The 14,775-nt window shown below is 44.9% G+C and overlaps 1 protein-coding gene across 3 annotated transcripts in view; it reads right to left on the bottom strand.

The window, feature by feature from the left end:
* THOC5 (THO complex subunit 5) overlaps nt 1-14,301 on the bottom strand; it is a 33,469-nt gene extending 19,168 nt beyond the window's left edge. For 2 of the 3 annotated variants that reach the window (XM_014787009.2, XM_014787011.2), the window contains exons 1-9: nt 14,224-14,301; nt 13,414-13,517; nt 12,433-12,564; nt 10,203-10,346; nt 8,623-8,736; nt 8,405-8,502; nt 5,707-5,853; nt 3,994-4,108; nt 531-663 (exon numbers count right to left, since the gene is read on the bottom strand). In XM_014787009.2, the coding sequence (XP_014642495.1) occupies nt 531-663; nt 3,994-4,108; nt 5,707-5,853; nt 8,405-8,502; nt 8,623-8,736; nt 10,203-10,346; nt 12,433-12,528 (847 nt within the window). In that variant the 5' untranslated portion in view covers nt 12,529-12,564; nt 13,414-13,517; nt 14,224-14,301. The remainder of the gene's footprint in view (nt 1-530; nt 664-3,993; nt 4,109-5,706; nt 5,854-8,404; nt 8,503-8,622; nt 8,737-10,202; nt 10,347-12,432; nt 12,565-13,413; nt 13,518-14,223) is intronic. The other variant, XM_087423990.1, reaches the window with a different exon arrangement.
* Between the last annotated feature and the right edge of the window lie 474 nt (nt 14,302-14,775).

The raw sequence follows: 14,775 nt of genomic DNA, 5'->3' as shown, positions 1-14,775 counted from the left end.
GCAGTAGGGCAAGAGGTAGAGTCTCCAAAAACTTCCCAAAGCCCTAGTGGAATAAAAGGCTGCCCTTAAGCTTAATGAGGACATATCCTCTCGGTCATTCACCAAAATGGCATGCAGCCTGTTTGGGGCATGGTGAAAGCCTGGGAGAGCTGGCCGGGACCTGTCTTCACCAAGCCCTCTCTCTGAAGCAAAGCAAGAGGCGCCAATCCACCTGCCAAGCGTGCCTTGATGGGGTGAGTGCCTGGGAGCCTAGACAGGCTGCCTAGGCACTGTACCCAACAGCCAACCAGCCAGGCTCATCAGAGATGCAAAGCCATCCATTCTGAAATGCCCATCAGGTTAGTCCAGCCTCAGGCCAGCTGGTCAGAGCAGCCATGCTGGGTGGTGCAGAGGGGAGGCAGCGTGTGTCACCTGAGGGCTTGTGAGCAGGGCCAGGGAGCTTTCCTCAGCAGGCAATGCTTCCAAATGACTCAATTGGCCACAGCTGCTGCTCCCACAGCCCCTCCTCCTCCCCCAGCTCCCGCACTCACCACAGGCCTGCCCATATGCAGTGGCCTGGACAAACAGGACATAGAGGGGAGGTGGCAGGTGTCTGGCTGTCTCATATTGCTTGTGAGCCTGGTCGAACGGCATGAACAGGTACTCTTGCACTGGGAGCGAAGCCTGCATGCAACAAAAGAAGAATTTTTGTTTTCCCTTTTCAGGCAGTCCCCATACGAACATGTGGCTGCTCAGTTACTGTATACAGTTTTTTATTTATGAAAGTGATATGTGGTAAGCTAACAGAACTACTAGGTGGATAAAAGGTCAATATAAAAAATCAATTATATTTCTTTATATAAGCAATGGTAAGAAAATGAAATTAAAAAAAGATACTGTTTCCAACAGCATCAAGAAAACATCAAATATCTAAGAATAAATAAATGGAAGCCGTTGTGTAAGCGTCTACACAAAGACCTGAGAAATGAAAGATCTAAATGAAGGAAGATATATGCCATGTCAATGACCTGGAAGACACAATACCATCCAGATGTCAATTCTTCCCAAAGCGACCTACGGATTCAATGTAATCCCAGCAGGTGAAAACAGACTAGCAGATTCTAAAATTTATATGTAAATGCAAAGGGCCAAGAACGACCAAGACAATCCTGAAAAATTAAACTGGAGAACTTACACTACTGAGCATCAAGGCTTCTGATAAAACTACACTAAATAAGAGTGTGATACTGGTGCGTGGACAAATAGGTCACAGACAAACCTACACATACACAGATATTTGATTAATATTTGATTAATGCAGGGGGCCAGCCCGGTGGCATAGTGGTTAGGTTCGCGCACTCCATTTCAGCGGCCCAGCGTTCGTGGGTTTGGATCCCAGGCATGGACCTACACACTGCTCATCAAGCTATGCTGTGGCAGCATCCCAGACACAAAATAGAGGAAGACTGGCACAGATGTTAGCTAGAGACAATCTTCCTCAAGCAAAAAGAGGAAGACTGGCAATAGATGCTAGCTCAGGGCCAATCTTCCTTACCAAAAAAAAAAAAGAGTGCACCACAGAACAATGGAGAAAGAATGGTCTTTTCAATAGATGAGTCAGTTGAATACCTACATAGAAAAAAAATGAATCTGACCCTTACCTCACACCATATAGAAAATTCACTTCCAGAAAGACTACAATCTAAATGTGAAAGGTAAATAAGAGAGCTTCTATAAGAAAACAAGAGAGGGCCAGCCCCGTGGCTTAGCGGTTAAGTGCACACGCTCCTCTACTGGCGGCCCAGGTTTGGGCCCCGGGCGCGCACCAATGCACTGCTTCTCCGGCCATGCTGAGGCCGCGTCCCACATACAGCAACTAGAAGGATGTGCAGCTATGACATACAACTATCTACTGGGGCTTTGGGGGAAAAATAAATAAATAACAATTAAAAAAAAAAAAAAGAAAACAAGAGAATATCTCCATGACCCTGGGACAGAGAAAGATTTCATTTTTTTGCATCTCTAAGGCTTTTTTATTTTATTAATTTTTTAAAAAATTTTTTATTGCTGTAACATTAATAACATTGTATAAATTTCAGGTGTACATCATTATACTTCTATTTCTGCATAGATTACATCATGTTCACCACCCAAATACTAATTACAATCCATCACCACACACACGTGCCTAATCATCCCTTTCGCCCTCCTTCCTCCCCTCCTCCCCTTTCGTAACCACCAATCCAATCTCTGTCTCTATGTGTTTGTTTGTTATAGTTTTTATCCTCTACTTATGAGTGGGATATACAGTATTTGACTTTCTCCCTCTGACTTATTTCCCTTAGCATGATACCCTCAAGGTCCATCCTTGTTGTCAAAAATGGCTGGATTTCATCGTTTCTTATGGCTGAGTAGTATTCCATTGAGTATATATAGAAAGATTTGTTATTTTTTTGTGTGTGTGAGAAGGACCAGCCCTGAGCTAACATCCAAGCCAATCCTCCTTTTTTTGCTGAGGAAGACTGGCCCTGGGCCAACATCCGTGCCCATCTTCCTCTACTTTATATGGGACGCCACCACAGTATGGCCTAACAAGCAGTGCGTCGGTGCGTGCCCAGGATCCGAACCAGCAAACCTCAGGCCGCTGCAGCGGAGCATGTGCACCTAACTGCTTGTGCCACCGGGCTGGCCCCAGAAAGGTTTCTTAAACAGGACACAAAAGCACTAACCATAATGGAAAATACTGATAATTAGATCACATTCAAATTAAGAATAGCTGCCCATTAAAAGACATGATTACGTGGGGGCTGGCCTGGTGGTGCAAGCGGTTAAGTGCACGCGCACCACTTCAGCAGCCTGGGGTTCACGGGTTCGGATCCCGGGCACGCACCGATGCACCGCTTGTCACACCATGCTGTGGCAGCATGGCAGCATCCCATATAAAGTAGAGGAAGATGGGCACAGATGTTAGCCCAGGGCCAATCTTCCTCAGCAAAAAGAGGAGGATTGGCATGGATGTTAGCTCAGGGCCAATCTTCCTCACAAAATAAATAAATAAATAATATTATAGATCTTCTCTTTGTCCAGTTATTCTATCAGTGCTATCATGTTCCATATTTCTATCATAGCTGTAAGGCTGTAAATACAAGAATTTATTTAACCTGAACCCTATTTAGAAACATTTAGAGTTTCCAGTTAAAAGGAAAAACTAAGTATAACCCAAACTTTCAGTGTCTGTTTTCTTTTTGTCCTATTATGAAGTGCTACTGAGGATATTTCTGTTAACAATTCTAATTATATGCCTCGAATTAAAGGAAGAAAATGTAGATCTTGCCAAATCCTAGAAAAGGAAATTTATAATTTCTCTAGGGTCCTTTTGCAAAGTTTCTCCATATTAACCATTTACCCTGCTTCATAAAACTATAAGGATTTAGACCAAATCTGGCTTCACAAAGCAAACAAAAATCAGGTCACCTATATAGAAAGACATTACATTTTACAGGTAAAGTGGAGACTTTTCCTCCAAAGGTATCTAATGGTTTTCAAATACCAGTAAAGTTCTTTTCAGAGGGAGTAGATCTGCTGAACATCTGCCCCTAAAGAGCAGTCAGGGGGATCTAACAGATATCCACAGAAGCAGACTTAGATGCCTGGAGACTGCGGGGCTGGTGGAGACCATGCAGTGGGTAAGCTAAACTTAAGAGTTTGCAAAAATGTTTTACCTGGAAGAGGCTCTGGATGAAAAGAAAACACCCCAGGTAAATGTGTGTATATGTTCCTGCGCCCATCCGGCCAGCAGTTCTTCCAGCCAGGACACAATCTTATCATATCAGCTGGGCAGGAGTGCAGACAGGACCATCCTTGCACTGTGCTCTAACAGTGATTAGCGTAAGAGACCTGACAAACCCATAAGGTAATGTGGCTGCTGGCGCCTCACGTCAGCAAGGTCTCACTGAGTGGTGAAGGCAAAGCAAAAGGACGAGGAAGGAAGGGGATGTGGGGGAAGACCCTCACCTGCATGATGCTGTTGAGGCGCGGCTGGAGGCTGCTCAGGTACTCCTTCTTCACCTCGATCTCCTTGAGGATCTTCTCCTTGTTGGACAGGCACTCTCGGTACTTCTCTGCCAGCCTGTTGGAGGTGGGGGGACAGAGCACTGTCACTCAATGCTCTCCAGGGACACCCTGACACGCCTGTTCGCTGTCAGACTCTACCTAACGACCACAGTCACGATTAACTGCTAATGTTTGCCTAGCACTTACTATGTGCCAGGCACTCTGGAGAACTCTTTACAAATATTATCATATTTAATCCTTATGAAAACCCTGGACGATAGGAACTTTTCTTATCCCCAAAGGAAACAAAGCCTCAGGGAGGTAGATAACTTGCCCAAGGTCATCCAGCTAAGAGCAAGCACAGAGCAGGGCTCTGAATCCATGCCTGTCTGGCTCCAGAGACTTTGCCTGTGACCACTAGGGAATGTCCCAGGGTCACCTCCTGCTCCATTTCTTGCCTCAGAGGCTAGACCCAGAACTTTCACAAATATATGGACCTAGCAGCTACAGGACCCAAACGAGGTCCATAGATTGGCCTGAATGGGGCAGGGTAAGGATGGATTCCTGACCAGTGCCACAGGATGCAACACTCATGGCTTAGCCTGTGCCTGGGGCAAGCAGTGTACTGGACAGGGGAGTGATGGGCCAGCCCCATCTACTAAAAAACCGACACCAATTCCGTAAGAACCAGACTCAGTGCTTATTAAATTCCTAACATGGACCAAAGGCACAGAATACAATGTAATAGAAAAAGGCAAGGGATTAAACTCAGCAGCTTCTCTGATGGAAAACAGAGCAGATGTATCAACCAAAAGCCCTAGAATTCACATACAAATATCAAAGGGAAAAAAGTCACCATAATGGAAAGGATACAACCATGAACAGTCCAGTATGAAAAAAAAATACACCATATTCTTAGAAAGACCTAGATTAAATTACATAGTATAGACATTCTGTTTATAGTTAATGAATAAAAGCTCTTTATTCGTAGAGAAATGTTTTATACATAAAGGTGTGACTTGAAGCATTATTTATGACAGCAAAAAATGGGAACAAACTAGAAGTCCAATCCAATAGGGGGACGACTACGTGAATTACAATTTGTCTCTACACTGGAATGCTGTACAACTTTCTACAATAATGTCTGAAAGTTTTATAATACCACAAGGATATGCTCATAAGCAGGTGGAAAAGGTAAAAAAAAAAAAAACCACATTTATGGTACAAAAGGTATTTAGGTCTCAGGCATTAAAATTTTTAAGGTGTGCAACTATGACATACAACTATCTACTGGGGCTTTGGGGAGAAAAAAATGAGGAGGATTGGCAATAGGTGTTAGCTCAGAGCCAGTCTTCCTCAGCAAAAAGAGGAGGATTGGCATGGATGTTAGCTCAGGGCTGATCTTCCTCACAAAAAAAATAAAATAAATAAAATTTTTAAGGAAAGGTTAGTCTAACATTCTGTTAACAGCCTTAAGCAATTCTGACCCACCCATGAGGCGGCTGACCAAGTTTGAACTATCAAATGTGAATGAACCACAAAAGCGGACTTGGTCTTATTCTGCTGGTTCCACAGTGCTTTGCTATCCGATCCTGGGTCATGATACCACTGTCCCCCGTGGTTAAAAGTCCATGTCTGCACAGGTCAACAAGGTCAGGAAGGAGGAAATGCTACCGTTTCCGTTGCTCCAGCTCCCAGTCCAGACGTGCAAGGGTTTGCTGGTGGGGGTCTCCCATGGTGATTTCAGCCTTGCTGATCTCTGGAGGAGCCTCCTTATAAAACTCCTCTAAACTGACCAGATCAATTTCTTCATGCTTTGACCTACAGGCAAAAATTAGATGTCAAGCTGCCATTCACAGGAATCCAAACTGTGGCTGAAGCAGGCCCATAGGTCCCCCCGCTGTATGCCCACTCAGCCCTGTCTACAACTACTCAGGAATCTGGAATCCAGTCATCTCAGCAAATGCCCATTAGTAGATGTTTCAGTTTGAAGAGAGGTAGTTGGTGACATGCCACTCTAAGATCCTTAACCATGCTGTCCAACTTTTTAATCCATGAATTAGCTAAAAATCTGGAGGGGATGCTTATCAAATTTACAGACACTCCAAGAAGAGCAAGAGAGCTGAGAGCTTAAAGAATCAAAAACACTATGGTTTATGCCTAGATTGTCAGGCTGAAGCCAAGAAATGCCGTTTAACAGGAATAAACTTAAGAGTCTGCACTTAAGTTCAAAACATTAACTGCATAAGCATAGGATGGGGAAGATCCAGCATGGCACGACCAGATGTGAAAAAGTTCTAGGGGCTTTAATGGCTGCATGTATAGCGACACGTGTATAAAAGAAAACAAATCCAACACTCTTTGCTGCATTAACATAGTAGTGCTCAGGTTGTGGACAGATGATGGTAATAATCACAGCAGTTGCATTATTCACAATAACCAAAACATGGAAACAACCTAAGTGCCCATCAATGGATGAATGGATAAAAAAGATCTGGCATATACATACAATGGAATACTACTCAGCCGTAAAAAAAAAAAGACGAAATCACGCCATTTGTGACAATGTGGATGGACCTCGAGAGTATTATGCTAAGCAAAATAAGTTAGCTAAGCAAAAAAAGACAAATACCATATGATTTCACTCATATGTGGAAGATAAAAAACAAACACATAGCTAGAGAGAGCAGACTGGTGGTTACCAGAGGGGAACAGGTTAGGGGAGGGCAAAAGGGGCAAAGGGGAACATCTGTACAGTGACGGAGGGAAACTAAACTTTTGGTGGTGAACATGATGTACTGTATACAGAAGTTGAAATATAATGATGTACATCTGAAATTTAAACGTTATAAATCAATGTGACTTCAATTAAAAAAAATAACAACAGCTGCCACGGATTAAGCACCCACTGTATGCCATCCTCACCTCACTTAATTCTCACAGTAACTCTGTAAGATAGGGATTTTTATCTGCATTTTTCAAATAAGATGGAGGCTTCCAAAGGTAAGCAGCTTGCCCAAGGTCACAAACCTCTGAGTGGCAGAGCTGGGATTTGAACCGAGTGTGTCTGATTTCAGGGCCCATGCTCCTTCCAAGTGGCCACCTGCCTCCCCACAGGCCCGAGTTCCGCTGTATTCTGGGTTTGTCTACTTTCATCTGAGCCCAGGTTATAGGTGGGGCATCACACTCTTTTGTTTTCATACGTTTTTTTATTTGTAAATAGTTTAAGACTCACGAGAAGTTTCAAAAATAGTACTGAGAGTGTATTTTCTCTGTGTACCCTTCCCCTGGGTTCCCCAATGATAATATCTTATCTAAGCAGAGTACACTGTCAAAACCAGGAAATTGTCAACAGTACAATACCATTAACTCAGGTTCAGATGATGCAGATTTTCTATTAGTATTTAAGTACTATTATGCGATGAATTTGTGGAGCAGATAAAGATGCTTCTCAAAAATCAGCATCATCATTATTAAAAAGACACCAGAGGCCAGCCCCATGGCATAGCGGTTAAGTGCGCACGCTCCACTGCTGGTGGCCGGGGTTCGGATCCCGGGCACGAACCGATGCACCACTTGTCAGGCCATTCTGTGGCAGTGTCCCATATAAAGTGGAGGAAGATGGGCACGGATGTTAGCCCAGGGCCAGTCTTCCTCAGCAAAAAGAGGAGGATTGGCATGGATGTTAGCTCAGAGTTGATCTTCCCCACAAAAAACAAAAAAGACACCAGACCCAATGTCTAACGTAGACACATCATCCCAAGTTTATTACAAAGAAAACCTGCTTCCTTTCAGTGTGCACAAATAGGTCTGATCAAGCAAAAAACACGTTCCTTCTTTTCCTGTCTACTCCTTCCTTATCTCTCAGCTTGGTTTTGCCAAGAGCCATCACAGTTTAAGAAGGACACTCTCACAGTATAGTTTGTTCATCTGAAGGCAGCTAAGCACCAAGAAGTTCAGGTTCCAAAGAATAAAATCCATTTGCAAAAATGAATTGCAAGAACTTTAGAGAGGAAATATGAGCCAAAAGGTTAAAAAGGATGTGATGTGGAAGTGAGTTTCTCCCATACAAGGTGCCCAGAGATCAAATTGGTAATGCAAAGGCTCCTGCTGGGGAGAGAGAACTGCTTTTCACCACGTTCAGAGCTCAGAACTCAAAAGGGCTAGGCAGGCTCCTGAGGTTCTTTGTGCAGCCTGAAACTACTGCTTCCAATTTGCCCACGCAAAGTGCTCTATTCACCCTTCTCCCAGATCCTGCAGTCTCCAAACTCATCTCACCTCCTTTTAAAGGGACTGGCTCACACTGAGCTATGTAGGAAAAAGCAGTTACCAACAGACTATCTGTGCCAAAGCCCTGTCCTCCAAAACTCACTTAAACTCCAGACATTTGGTGATTTCCTTCTGCAGGTGCATCACCTCATACAACAGGTTTTGGAGCTGCAGGTGATAGGCATCTACTTTCTGCTTGGCCTGAAAAGACAAGGTCAGAGGTGAGCAGGGCAAGTCAGGGTGGGATAGGGCAGGGCAGAACAGCAGCAAACTCAGAGAAGGGGACGGGGAGGAGAAAGGGTTAAACCTCTCAACTCCTACCTCGTGGGTTTGATCTCTCCCTTTCTTCAACCTGATGTGGGCTAATCGGTTAAGCTTCTTCAGAGTCATGAAATGCACACAGCTCTGGATCTTCCGATCTTCAATCTCAACTGCCTGTGAGCAAAGAAAACTGGTTTAGACCTCGACGACAGGTGCTGGCTCAGTTTCTGTCAGCACCCCCTGCTGACCTACCCTTCCCCAGGGCCAGAAACAGACACTGGAGGGTAGCTCAGAACCATAAGAAACGTCAGAGGGAGGGCCGGCCCAGTGGCATAGCGCTTAGATGCGCGCGCTCCACTGCTGGCGGTCTGGGTTCGGATCCTGAGCGCCCACCCATGCACCGCTTGTCAGGCCATGCTGTGGCGGCATCCCACATAAAGTGGAGGAAGACGGGCACAGATGTTAGCTCAGGGCTAGTCTCCTTCAGCAAAAAGAGGAGGACTGGCATGGATGTTAGCTCAGGGCTGATCTTCCTAACAAAACAAAAAAAAAAACAAAAAGAAATGTCAGAAGGAAATGGAAGAAAGACTGCATAAAGGAAGTGCTTAAGGTTCCTAGGCAAAAAAGCAATTTCTGCTTGGACCAAAGTAAAAGGAATTGAAGATGGAGCAAGTACCGCCAATGCACAATTAATATCTGTCCCTTAATGTCGCACACCGAGATCCTACCAATAGCAACATCTTGCCACACAATTTGACCTCTAAAAATAACATTATAGGGGCCGGCCCAGTGTCCTAGCGGTTAAGTGCTCATGCTCTGCTTCGGCGCCTGAGGGTTCGCAGGTTCGGATCCCGGGCGCACACCGACATACTGCTTGTCAAGCCGTGCTGTGGCGGCGTCCCACGTAAAGTAGAGGAAGATGGGCATGGATGTTAGCCCAGGGCTGATCTTTCTCAACAAAAAGAGGAGGATTAGCATCGGATGTTAGCTCAGGGCTGATCTTCCTCACAAAAAGAAAATTAAAAAAAAATAAAAATAAAAGTAACATTACAGAATAATTTAAATGAAAATTACAGAATTATAGCTGTAAAGCTTGGCTATAATAAAATAGATAGGATGTAATAATTGTAACAATATTGGCCAGGCTAAGCCCAAATAAGTGAGACTCCTGGAAAAATATGGACTGTTTTGTTTCGAACTTATGCATCTAGTTTTCAGTCACACTGTTTAGTTTCTCTGCCCTAAGGCCTGGTTTATTCATTTAATATTAATGATAATTTCATTTCTAGTCTCTATGATTTACTTGGATATATCTATCCTTATAACAGCAAAGGAACTTACAAGTACCATCATTTCTCAATACCCAGCAAAATGCCTAGCACTTAGTAACAGGTGGATGAATTATCAAATTACAGTTATGGAAAAACCAATTATCCTGTACTTTCATTACTATAATTTGTGATTGAGTGGTGGTGAGACCTTCCAATAAATTAATAGGCAGGTCTCTGGAGCCCCTAGGCTCCAACCACCTGATCACAGCTAAGACAGGAGACTAAAATCAGGAAGAGCTCTGGTAGGTGCAAAACAGCTCCATCCATGCAGAGCCACCAGCTTCATGTCTGCCCAGCCCCACTGCTTACCACGTCCTTGCCTCCCCTGCTCTTCAGGTCCTGGATCTCGGCCATAAGCCTCTGCAGCTCCTGGCAGGTGTACTTGTACAGCTCGTAGTCTCTGCCAGGGTCCCGCAGGTCCACCTCAGCCTCCTCACTGTAGTATTTACCTTCCTGTGGAGGCAAGGATAGAGGCCTTGGGTAAGGGTAAAAGTCTCCCTGTTCAGACCAGGGACACTAGCTGAAATTGGTAACAATGAAGCCTCAGATCAGGTCTCTAAAGGATCATGGTCCTCAAATCAAATGTTTTTCTTCTTTTCAAAATGGAAAAGAATTGGTCTTTTCCTCTTTCTGTTTATAAAGTAATGCATACTTGGTGTCAGAGGAACATAGTGAGGAGCATCAAAAACAAAATGAAAAATTGCCTGTACTCTCACTTCCCAGCTTGAAATAACTCCATTGTTAATACTATGGATAAATACAAATTTTATTTTTAAACAAAATGGGATCATACCGTCCATGCTATTTAGTATAATTTCCCATCCCAATAAATACAGATCTCCATCAAAATGGCTGCATGGGGGCTGGTCCCCTGGTGTAGAGGTTAAGTGCGCACGCTCCGCTGCTGGCAGCCCGGGGTTCGGATCCCAGGCATGCACCGACGCACTGCTTGTCAGGCCATGTTGTGGTGGCGTCCCATATGAAGTGGAGGAAGATGGGCACAGATGTTAGCCCCGAGCCAGTCTTCCTCAGCAAAGAGAGGACGATTGGCATGGATGTTAGCTCAGGGCTGATCTTCCTCACAAAAATAAACAAATAAATAAATTTTTTTTAAAAAAATGGCTGCATGACAGTCTACTACAGAGATGAACCAGAACTGATTTAACCAAATTCATACTGATGGGTGTTTAAATGGTCAAGTCAAGATTTAGCAGAGACTAAAATATCATAATTGACCTCCCAGCCTTTGGAGTAAACAGAACACATCTCTTTGAGAGAGAGTGAGCTATAGTTAATGATACCGTATTGCATACATGAAAGTCACTAAGAAAGTGGATCTTAAAAATTCTCATCACAAGCCAGCCCTGATGGTCTAGTGGTTCAAGTTCAGTGCTCTCACCACTTTGGCAGCCCAGGTTCATTTCCTGCTTTTGGAACCACACCACCTGTCTGTCAGTTGCCATGCTGTGGCAGCGGCTCACATAGAAGAACAAGAGGGACTTACAACTAGGATATACAACCATGCACTGGGGATTTGGGGAGAAAAAAAAATTTCATCACAAGAAAAAAAAATTCTGTAACTATGTATGGTGATGGATGGTAACTGTGGTGATCATTTCACAATATATACAAACATCAAATCATTGTGTTGCACACCTGATACTAATATAACGTTATACATCAATTATACCTCAATTAAAAAAAGAGAAAGAGAGTCAGAATCAATGCCCCAAAAGGATAAGGTTCTTCATTAATCTTGATTTCCTAAATCTGGCGAAAGCATCACTTTCTATCTAAATTTAAGATGGTATGTTTCTCTATTCCAGTTTAAAAAACAAAAAACAGGGGCCGGCCCTGTGGCCTAGTGGTTAAGTTTGGCGCGCTCCACTTCGGCAGCCTGGGTTTGGTTCCCGAGCACGGACTTACACCACTCATCAGTGGCCATGCTGTGGTGGTGACCCACATACAAAACAGAGGAAGACTGGCACAGATGTTAGCTTAGGGTGAATGTTCCTCAGCAAAAAAAACAAAAAAACAAAAAATATAACCAATCAAATAATCAAAAGTTAAGTCATAAATTAGCTTGACAGATTCAAGGACAGAGAAACAGCAAAAGGAGAAGAACCTGCTGACCACGTGAGCTCTCAGGCCACAAAAGAGGTTCTGCGGGCATGTGGTTCTGAGAGTGTCTCTGCAGCAGACCAGGGATGCCACATCGCCAAAGCTCCAGCAGCATGCAGCAGATGGACTGCCGTCTTCTGACCATCAGGAAAACTGGAGACACACCATACTAAAATGCATTCTCTGTTCATGCACTAATCATGTCTAATATGGGCTTGTTGGTTCTTGGGATGCCCAAGCTAAACCTGACGTGGATACTCAAATTGTGCAGAGCCAAGAGAATTCCAGGCTTGACTTGGTCAAGCAGAGGCCATGTGGGAGATTGTTCCTATGACCCTCAGGTGCTGCAAACCCACAGCCAGGTGTTTAGCCACGAGCTGCAATTTCTCAGCAGCATGGCGGCCCTGGCTGATCTCACCTGCTCAGTGTCAGAACGATTACGCTTCCCTTCAGCTGGAGCTCCATCACTTCGGATCACTTTGGGTTTCCGTTTTTTGCTTGATTCTGAAGACATGGTTGTTTGATGAGGTCAGGAGGAAACAGTAGAGACCTGTTAAGAGAAGAATGTTTTTGAGATTTTCCAGAGTTGGAACCGATTTTCCTGGAGTCAGAATACTTAAGTTTAACTAGCAGTTCTGGCTACTTACACGCTTGGTAACTCAAGAAAAGTCACTCAACCCTCCAAAGCCTCAGTTTAATCCTCTGTAAAAAGGGGAATCATCCCTCGGCCTGTCCAAAACGAATTCATCTTCTTCACCTCCATCTCCTTTAAAGGTACCACCCCCACTCCACTGGCCAAACTCCTCAGCCTGGCATATAAGCCCATTCCCAATACTCCGGATTGATAACTGTGTGCTAGACCTTGATCTAAGCACTTTATGAGTATGTTCTCATTTGATCCTTATAACGAACCTTTCAGATAAGAGCAAGTCCATTTTACAGATGACAACACAGAGGCTGAGAAAGGTGAATGAATTGCCCACGGTCTCATAATTAATATGCTAAAGTTTGGGTCCATCTGATGCCACACCAGTGCTCTTGACAGCTACATTATTGTGCCTCCTAGTCTTGCCACCACCTCATCTGGTGATGCCATCAACTCCCTGGTTAACCCTAAACTTTAAAATAACGAAGCCTACATTTCATGGGGCTCTATGGTCACAAAGCATTCTCCCTCTGCTACCTCTCCTGGTTGTCACCACAGCCCCCGGTGGGCAGTACTATCCCCCTTACCCCTAACACCTCCTGAGAGAGCCAACAGCTCACTGCAGTAGAGTCAGAGGAGCCCTGAGTTGGAGTCTCCACTCTACTATTTTGTGACTACAAGTCCTGGGACAAGTCACTTCACTTTCCTCTGGGTCTGTTTCCTCACAGATCAAATGAGAACAGCAGTCCCTACCTCAGGGGTTGTTGTGGACAGAAACACAGGCAGCACTCCACTGGGGAAGGTGATGAAGATGATCTGGCCTCAGATGGCACATGGGTGATCTTAATGTTGAACACCTAAGGAGAAAGGTAATCCCTTTTCAATTCTTGTTAGAAACTTCTGATTGCTTCAAGAACATTTCATTTTCCTAGTCTGTCTTTAACATCTATGAACTCCAACCTTCCTCTGTTAACAAAAGGACCGTCTCAGAGCCTTAGACAATGAAACCTAGCCAGAATCATTAACAAAGATCTGTTTTCATATTAAATACATTAATTTTTATCATTATTTTCTGCATATGACAAGAAGTCTTCCATTTATGGTAGAGACTTAAAATTTTTTTTAAAGTACATTTAAAAAATTAAAAAAAGTGACTGGATTAAAAACCTTTAGTAAACAGTCATACACGGTCATTTTGCAAAACCCACAAAGGTGGCACCGGAAAGGCGTTTAAGTGTGGGAAATCCCGACTCTGACAACACAGTAAAGAGTGCCTGGCACATATACGCGCACAATAAGTGTGAGCTATCACCACCACCGCCACCACCGTCATCATCTCGAGGCTACAACGTGGGGCCTGACGATGCTGCAGCTGACATTTTCTACATGAGCAGACAGCGCGCGGCGCCGAGGGGGCGGGGACCCGCGGGAGTGAGAACCTAGAACCCGGGTCGAACTCCAGCCCGGGGACGCCCTCCGAGCTGTCCGCACCTCAGTCCCCGAGCGACCAGCCCCGCCTCCCGGCCTCGCCGCCCGTCCCCGCCAACCACGTCCCCTCCTCACCGACCGGCGCCCCGAACCCGCCCGGGAAACCGAGCCACTTCCGGCGAAGAGAAAGACTGCAGCCCGCGCACCATAGAGAAGCGGAAGGAAGGAGCGGCCGGCCGGAAGCGAGGCGTGGAGGCCGGAAGTGAAGCGGGAAGGCCCCAGACGGCAGCAGTTGCGGGGTGCAGGCAGCGGCTGGGCGGGGTGGGAGCAAGGTAGGCGGTGTCACCTGGGTTGTCAGGGTGGGAAACTGAGGCTGCGAGGTCAAAGACTCTTATGTGCGTCATTCACTCTTTCCCCAGCGCCTAAAGCAATGCCCAGCAACTAGTAGATGCTCTGCCAAGTAGTTGTTGAATGAATTTGTGTTATGCCCAAAATAACACAAGAGCATGGTAGTGCCGAAATTTGAACTCCTGTGGGTTTGCCTCCGTAACGTGGATTTTTTCCCCCCAGAGGAAGAGTCGCCCTGAGCTAACACCTGTTGCCAATCTTCCTCTCTTTTTTCAACTGACAGATGAGTGGTGTGGTTCCATGCCCAGGAACCAGCCCTGGCCGCCAAGGTGGAACATA

Source organism: Ceratotherium simum, chromosome 35 (genome assembly GCF_057802395.1).
Source record: "Ceratotherium simum simum isolate JZ-2026a chromosome 35, ASM5780239v1, whole genome shotgun sequence".
Classification (NCBI taxonomy): domain Eukaryota; kingdom Metazoa; phylum Chordata; class Mammalia; order Perissodactyla; family Rhinocerotidae; genus Ceratotherium; species Ceratotherium simum.
This window is presented reverse-complemented; position numbering and strand designations above follow the sequence as displayed.